This window comes from Pipistrellus kuhlii, unplaced genomic scaffold, assembly GCF_014108245.1.
Source record: "Pipistrellus kuhlii isolate mPipKuh1 unplaced genomic scaffold, mPipKuh1.p scaffold_m20_p_7, whole genome shotgun sequence".
In the NCBI taxonomy this organism is placed as follows: domain Eukaryota; kingdom Metazoa; phylum Chordata; class Mammalia; order Chiroptera; family Vespertilionidae; genus Pipistrellus; species Pipistrellus kuhlii.
The window spans coordinates 75,300,550-75,309,128 of record NW_023425573.1 but is presented as its reverse complement, the minus strand read 5'-3'; the positions used below and the strand labels follow the sequence as shown (position 1 = coordinate 75,309,128).

The window sequence follows — 8,579 nt, the reverse complement described above, 5'->3', positions numbered from 1 at the left end:
GTGACTCAGGCCCTGACGGAGGCCCCGCTGGGCCGGACGCCGGCAGCTCCCTGAGCGGTGAGGCCAGACCGGGGCAGGGCGGGAGCTCGCCACGGGGCTGGCCAATCACGTAGGCATCACAACCGCATTGTGTTGGCCGGTACTCGGCCTTTAGAGCTCACCTGCAGACAAAGCAGAAAAGCCTGAACTATGGCAGGAGAGTGGGACACCCCCGTCCTCTGCCTTGAAAAGGTAAAAGGAAAGTGTGACGGAGAAGGACGCGCTGACAAGCGGGGAGGTGAGATGGAGGTGAGGGCAGGGCCACCTCCTCCCGTCAGCGTGGGGAGCGTGGGATGCTGTCAAGAGGCGGTCGAGTGAGAAACAGAAGTTTAAATATCGTTTTAAAAAGTGTTGAATAGTCACCACGAGAGGAACTAAACACAGCGCTATTACTGTCAAAAATGGGACGGGAGCGAGGGAGGCAGTGAGCTAAACCCTCACCGACCACAGCAAGTCACCCGGGAATGTCTGTGCCTGAGAACCAAGAGACCCTGGCGCAGACGAGGACTTAGAGCCAGGCCCCACGGAGGCCCAAGGACAGCAGCGGCTCAGCAGGACTCCCAGGAGCCTCTGGGGAGGGAAGAGCGCCCTGCCAGGCCCGTAGGGTTCTAACGCGCGTGCTCTTACCGTTTGGATTAAGTAACTTGGTGAGTCTTTAAAATAGAAATACCAAAGTCAAGCTTACTACCATTAACACTAACCGTATATATTAGTCCCTGTCCACTGTCAATGTTTGTCTGCTCCTCAGCTTCTATGGCATTTCCTTATCATGTAATTCTAGACTAAGGAAATGTTATGTTTCAGGTATCATTTAATTGAAATTTATGTATCATAATTCACCTAAGCTAAAACTTACAATTTCCCTACATGTTACGTCACTAGAGTCAGGATGGGTTCCCCTGGTTGGCAGGCTCCTTTCTTAGGATGGCACTGGACCACCGATGGAGTCTTAGTTCTGAGGAACAGGTGCCTGCAGGTGTCATGTGCCTGGGGTCTCCCCCACATCACCTTCTGAAACCATGGACTGCCGCACCTCCTGCTCATCACTCTGCCCCTCGACTGCACTCCAGCACAGGCCGGCTCTGAGCCTTCTTCTGCTGAAGCCTAAGGCCTCTGGCCAGTAGCACTCCAGCCTGGAGAGCTCCCCGCACCCACGGCCCCCCATCCACGCTGGCCACTCAGGTCATGAAGCGTCAGCTTGAATGTCACTTCCTTGGAGAAGCTTGCTGACCACCAAACTGAACACAGCTCTACTGCCCAGAAACAGCTGCTATCAGATTACCCATCAAAGCACCGACCCTGACATTTTCATTTATCTGTCTCTGTCCTCGCCGAAGCATCAGTTCCAGGAGAGCAGACATCTTGCTTGTCTCGTTCAGCACCCTCTCCAGCTCCTAGCACAGAGCCTGGCACCAGGCAGGCGCTCACCCATTCCTGGGGCGAATGCTTTAGAGAGGAATATGAGGTATGGACACAACAGCGGACCATTTGGAGAATAACTAGGTTTCAAATTTATAAGTGACACTGCCTCTGTATAAATTACTTTGTTAGGACGATCCATTTCTGATTGCTAGTCAGTTAAATATAACTTTAGGCATACAGTAATAACATATACCAATCATGAAATCATTTCCACAGTATGAAACAATTCATACCATCTTTTATTTCTTGTGCTTACCAAAATCTACCTACTCATGACGGGAAATGATAACCAGCAGGTGGCACTGAGAAGCTAAAAGGCTAATTCCAATGTAACCCTGATGTTCGGGGGGCTAGCAATCTGAGTCTGTGCCAGCAATCTAATGCACATTCTTGATGACCTATAACTCACTGCCCCTTTCTCCACAAACTGGTCTTGCAAAACCTGTTACCTAAATGCTCACATTTACAGAGGCCATAAACCATGAGCACACAACTCCAGAGGGGTTATCAGTGCTGGTGCCAGGACAGGCCCTTAGATATGGTCTCAAGACCCCCATCCCAACCCACAGGGCTTTCTGCAAAGCCCACGAGGTCCGGAAGGACCCATCATACAATATTTGGCGGACAAAGCAACCAAAGGGGATAAAAGTGGGGCTTCCACCATATTGGTTGGCTCAGACTTTGAGAGGCAAACCCCTGAGTCCGTCGGCATAACAAAGCTGTGAAACTCCCTTTTTCGAAGCATCGCTTGGTTTTCCTCTGGTCTTCTACAACAGCTCTAGGTTGAAGAGAACTAGGTTTCAAGAGTGTAATTACCTTCTATTTTTTTAATTTTAAGAGGAAAGACTAGTCATCTCTCCCAAAGGAACGACTGTTAAAATATACTGTTTGTATTTACAATTTTATTTCCCACAGTGCAATTCAAAGAATGAAGTAAAGTTTGTCTGATGTTGCAGAAAATCACACAATAATGAATAACTTACTGTCAATTTCTTTAATACCTGCATTTCACAATACGACAAAAGGGTAAAATAATAAGGCTGAAATCCTGAAAATTTGCATTTATCTGCTTTTTTTATTCAAAAGTCCATGATTCTTTGGGAAGTATACAAGATTGTTTTCCAGTCAAACCATAATTTCCACAAATTCTATATAACCATGAGCTTGAAAGGTTCCTGCTCCCCGACCCCAATTCACTTTTGGCACCTGTGTGTGAAATGTCACTTCTGAAAAATGGGGAAAATGTGAGTACTGGGCTTTTACCACAGTACTCCTTTCCTGATGAAAATTTTCTGAATGTTGAACGCAGGATATTTAAGAAAGATTAACAATATCGCACCAATAAAAAATTTTTCTAAGCATATAGCTGTCTCAGAAAAAAAAAAAAAAAAATTAGAAACAGCAGCCAGTTCTCAGAGGTAAAAGAGTAATGGCTTATCCTTCCCGACTAATTCCAACTTTAAATTCAGAATTATCAGGAGCCGGGGCCTGGCTTCCTGGGCCGAAGGCAGTGGTACTCTGGCGCCCGGCCTCCGGGCCCTGCGGGTCTCCCTTGTGCAGAGGGAGCGGCTGGAAGACAATGTGGCATCGCCAGTGGAGACAAGGAGCCTAACCGCTGGGCTGGCAATTACGAGAGGAGTTAGCCAAAGAATGTCTTAAAATCTGATGAGAAAAGTGCATGATTCGTAAAGTATCCCACTCCTGACTCTTCACTCAGTCCGTTAAAAAGAAGCTCTACCTGCCAGGAGGCCACAGGGAGGACAGCCAGCACAGACGACCACTGGCTGGTACACAATACGAGGAATACAGCTTTCCTTTCCCGCCTGTGAGGGGTTAGGAGCTCCGCACTGACCCCTGCGGGCGAACTCAGGTTTGTTAGCGACACTGCGAATCCACTGGGTATTGCCAAGAAACATATCCCCCCAAAATCTGGGTTTTAAGCATCATTAGAGTTTCCTGGATTTTGGGGGTACTACTGTTAAGCCGACAAGGGCTGGGGGAGTCTTATCCCATCTCTTCTCCCAAAACCTAATAAAATAAGACATTTTTATTTCAAAACAAAAGGCGCTAATGTTATGTAATGGGGGTGGGGGGAAGATAAGACACCTATGACAGTGCTCTTCCTTTTTAATTAACATTGAACTATTTCCTACCTCTCACACTACATACTTAGTTAAACTCCAGGGAGGGAGGCAGGGAGAGAGGGAAGGAGGGGAAGAGGGAGGAGGGAACGGCAAAGCCTCCTGACCCCGTGGCCAGTCCACACAAGGTCAAGGGCTTATTTCTCTGCCAGGGCTGACTCGCCAGTGTTTTCCCCATTGAAGAAGTCTGCGTGAAGAGGGCGGGTGAGCAGGGAGCACACAGTAGACTACAGTCTTCCCTCAACGACGCCCTGTGTCCTCATGGCAACTGACTCCGCCCGCCGCCACGGCAACAGCTCTTCACAGCAAGCAGCATCTCTCCTTAAAACTTTTCTTGTTCTTGCTGCTTTTCTTGCCATTCTTGTCCTTGTTTTCAGACATCTTCTTTGCTCTGATTTCTCTCATTAGATCAAAGAACACCTGGGGTGAGGAGGAAAGGATGAAAAGAACAGGAAGAAAAAGCCATTTAATGTTTTTAGGAAACGATTGGACCAAGCACAAAATTATACTCATTCTTATAAACTATATGCCGTCAAAAACAAAACATTTAGAGCAAATAAGAATAAAACATTAAAAACACATTCTGACTGCCCTGGCTGTTTTTCTCAGTGGTCAGAGCATCGGTCCAAGCATTGAAGATGTATCGGGTTCAATTCCCAGTCAAGGGCATGTACCTGGGTTAAAGGTTTAATCCCTGGCCCCGGGCCAGGTGCATGTAGGAGGAAATCAATCAATGTGTCATCTCTCTCTCTCTCCACTCCTCCCTCCTCTCTTCCACTCTCAGGATGATGAGGAATAAAACAGCAGGGAACAGACCTACTACAGGTGGTGACGTCACAGATCCTGAGAATGACAGGAGGAATCAGACTCACTAGCATGGCCAGCCACCAGAAAATGAACATGATGTAAGTGCCTGTTCTTGTTTAATCCTTATAAGGACCATAGGAAAGTGGGGGTGTCATCATGCATGACAGTCCTCACAGAGCTGAACAGCAGGCCAAGGAACACAGCTGGAGGAGGAGGGGTCATAAACCAACAGAAGCTCCTGCATATGAGCCTGGGAGTGGGAGGGGCATGCTGGCAGCCCCTCCCCATGCACACGCCTCCCTGATCTGAGGAGCCGCCCTCCTCTGACCCTGAACCCCTGAACGTCCAGGAAAGGAACTTTATCAGGAACAGACGAGACTCGTTCTTTGAATGCCAGTATGCTGTTTAGATACAGATTATCGTTTGTCACAATAGTTTGGGTTTTGCCCTCTGCTACCAGCACTTGTGCCAATGTACTGACTATACCCACACGGACAAATACGCCCCAAGAAGAAACATTGGCCATGTTTCCTAGAGAAGGAGACACAGCGGGCAGCGGGCAGGCTTGTCTCTGGCCGTTCAGACCACAGCTGCCTTCTCCTCCCAGCCCAGGAGGAAGTGAGCTGGGGTGCTCTGAGGGGCCTGGGCCTTCCACCAGCTCAGGCACAGGAGAGGGCTTCCCCAAACCCGAGCAGACTGGCATCAGCACCCCGGCAGGAAAGCACCCCACCACAGCACAATGAAGCCTGCAAACGTTACTGGTTTTCCTTTTTGTTCTAACAAAAGGCAGAGGAGGGAATGGAGGGTGTCAACTTAAAAATGACAAAACAGTTCCTGGGCTGATCTCACCAACAACCTTGCTTCCTGGAAACTGTTTCCCGAGGAACACAATGTCTGCTGCAGTGAGCAGCTTCTGTGCTTCTCGTTCGGCAGGTCAAGCAGGTCCCAAGGAGGAAAGGGCCATGACAAGCTGCTGAGCGACAGCCCTCTCCTCCCCCCACCCCCCACCCCGCATCCAAAAACTGCATGGCAACAGAGTCCCTGCCGAAAAATCGTCCTGGTTCTTTACAAAGAAGTTTGTCTGGTTTCCTGTACGGCTTCTAAGCTAGGGAACAATTTAATAGGAAGAGTGATTGCGCAGAGCACAGAGTCAGCACAGAGCTGGGACAGTAACCAAAGAAAAAGGCAGACCGGTGAGCCCACCGCACGCGCAGACAGACTGCCCCTGAGGGCTCTGTGCGGTGCTGCCCACGCCCCTCTAGGGGATTCCCGCCAGGCTGGTGCCAAGCTGCGGCCAAGCTGGCTCGCCAATGGCTCCCTCTTAGGAGAGAAGTCCAGGAGAATTTATCTCCGGGAGAAAGAGAAACAGAGGAAGCCGAAGGGGGAGGAGGAGATTGGATGCTGATGTAGCACAAGCCGAGCAGACACGCCCACTGTGGCTGAGAGGGCACTGGGCTGAGGCTTCCCAGGCGTGAACCAGGAGCAGAACTAGGAGTGGAACCAAGAGCAGAACCAGGAGCAGAACCGGGAGCGGAACCAGGAGGAGAACCAGGAGGAGAACCGGGAGGAGAACCGGGAGGAGAACCGGGAGGAGAACCGGGAGGAGAACCAGGAGCGGAACCAGGAGCGGAACCAGCAGGAGAACCAGGAGGAGAACCAGGAGCAGAACCAGGAGCAGAACCAGGAGCGGAACCAGGAGGAGAACCAGGAGGAGGAGAACCAGGAGCGGAACCAGGAGGAGAACCAGGAGGAGAACCAGGAGGAGAACCAGGAGGAGAACCGGGAGGAGAACCAGGAGCAGAACCAGGAGGAGAACCAGGAGCGGAACCAGGAGGAGAACCAGGAGCGGAACCAGGAGGAGAACCAGGAGGAGAACCAGGAGGAGAACCAGGAGGAGAACCAGGAGGAGAACCGGAAGCAGAACCGGGAGCAGAACCGGGAGCGGGCAGAGGTGAGGGCACAAGGAGCATGTCGGCAGCTGTCTCCCTTAGCTCTGTAACAACCACGTTGAGCGTGTATTTTTTAAAGGCCTATCGACAGCAGTCACTGGTAGGTGGATTTTCAAATTGTCACCATTCGTCATGATCAATATCAGCCTTTCCTTAGCCTCAGAGGTTTGAAAAGGAAAGTATGCTGACGGGAAGGAAGAGAAAAGAAATCCCTGGGGAGCTGACTCCTGCGGGCAAGCACTATTCAGAACTCAGTTCAGAGACAGAGGCCCCGGCTCTGCCTGCGATGGTAAGGATAGTAAATCCAACCAGTAGCTCCATGAGGACAAAATCATGAGTTTCTCAGGGGAACGCCCCAGGCTGTGCCCGGAGACCAGGCCCTGGGCAGGGAGAGCTCAGGGAAGCTACAGAGAAGTCCTCCCGGAATGCCGGGGTTATGCTCATGACTCAAAGCTGAAGAAGCCAATTTCACCGTAGGTTAATTAGTATAACAAGAGCTACGCTCCCACGGCATTCCAGCCGCTGAAGGGAAGGACAGGAAGTGACTTACCCGAGGATCTGCAGCGCTGGTGCCAGCTGCAGCGTCTTCACAAACCATGCCCTCCCTCCCCGCCCGCCCGTTCCAAGGCGGAGCCCGCGCCAAGCCCTCAAACGAGGCTCATGACAGAGTGGCAGGGCTCTGAGCTGGGTTAAACCCACGTCAAACCCTCCCACTGCGTCTCATTACAACATGGACCTGGAAAAGTCCCCGGTTCCCACAAATGGTCCCCTTAAAACCTAACAGATGAGACATCTGGATTCTGCTGTTTCTCAAGTCTGTTTCCAAGAAACTGGGAGAGTGCCCACCTTGTCCACGTTGGCCCGCGTCTTGGCCGAGGTCTCCACGTACTGCACGCCCCACGCCTCGGCCTTGCCCCGCGCCTCCTCCACCGGCACCTGCCGCCGCTCCTCCAAGTCCGACTTGTTCCCCACCACGAGCAGCGGGATTTTATCCTCCTCGGCCTTCACACGGAGGATCTGCTCCCTGCAGTCACATCAGAAACAGAGCCGCGCAGGTGAGACGTTTCCGAAGGCAGAAGAAGAAATGGCATTCCTGCGCCAGGTGCCGAAGACGCATTCCCTCGCCCAGCCTGCCACAGCCTGGCCCAGGGTTCAGTCTGGTTCTCACAGCGGCCTGGGTGCTCACTGCAGATGCAGGTTCCTGGGCCCCACAGTTGCCCTACAAAAGTTAAGAACCTTCAGGGGAGCCCAGGATTCTGCATATCAATAGGCTTCCCAATTTATGCTTAGGTGAAAAAGAAGAAAAAAACATAGGGATCTCTAGGATAAAAACATGCTAAAGGAAGTATCTTCATACATAAAATGTTTAAGAATTCCCCTGAAAAAAAGATGGCATGACTTCCCTGTGAGAATAAAAGCTATGAAATCCAGTGTTTTTCATATGGAGCGTAGCAGTCAATTAGATCATGAAATTGATGTGGTGGGTCACAAGCAGTAATTTTCCCCCTCAGTGAAAAGAACATAAAGAAAATCGGCGGAGCCCCTAGTAGCCCGTGAGCCTGGCTCTGCGCAACCTCTGCTGTATTACGTCTGCGTGTGCGTGCACCTGCCTCCCCACCCCACCCCAGGTCCATTCAGACACAATAAAGTACAGGCCACAGAAGGGGGCAGCTATGTTAGGCAGAAACTGTATTTAATGTCCATTCGTTTTCCATACAAAGTGAAAAAAAAATAAGGAAATACTCCAAGGCCCATGAAAAAGTACTTCAAAAATATCTTCTCTAAAAGAACTGCTACCTAGAGCACATTAAATTTTACTGCCACTGAAAATAACCAGCTGTCTAAAGTTACTAATCAAAACCAAATATTAAAAAAATATGTATATTCCATTTGCATTGTTCTGATCCACCGGGGACACTTCTACATTCCAATACATCAGAGACCCTTCAAAAATGTACTTCATGGAGATTTGCATTGACTCATATGTGATATAGGATAACATTTTATAATAAAAATATTTGAATTTTTTCCATACAGTTAACTGAAGTACCAGATATCAAATTACTTTAAGAAAAATGAAGCAGATGAAAAGTTAGAGATAGCTTGAAAATGCTATCCCCCACACCTTAACAGGGGTCAAAGAGTCTGCTACATTTAGACGCTATGTGATCAATACAAACTATGAACAATTAAAACTGATAGCTTTCTGGCTCAGTCTTGC

General features: G+C 49.8%; 1 protein-coding gene across 3 annotated transcripts in view; it reads right to left on the bottom strand.

The window, feature by feature from the left end:
• Nucleotides 1-2,521: 2,521 nt before the first annotated feature.
• The window catches only part of RALB (RAS like proto-oncogene B), a 31,276-nt gene continuing 25,218 nt past the window's right edge, over nucleotides 2,522-8,579 (bottom strand). For all 3 annotated transcript variants that reach the window (XM_036421746.2, XM_045575715.1, XM_036421747.2), the window contains 2 exons: nucleotides 7,205-7,382; nucleotides 2,522-4,022 (listed from right to left, as the gene is read on the bottom strand). In XM_036421746.2, the coding sequence (XP_036277639.1) occupies nucleotides 3,903-4,022; nucleotides 7,205-7,382 (298 nt within the window). In that variant the 3' untranslated portion in view covers nucleotides 2,522-3,902. The remainder of the gene's footprint in view (nucleotides 4,023-7,204; nucleotides 7,383-8,579) is intronic.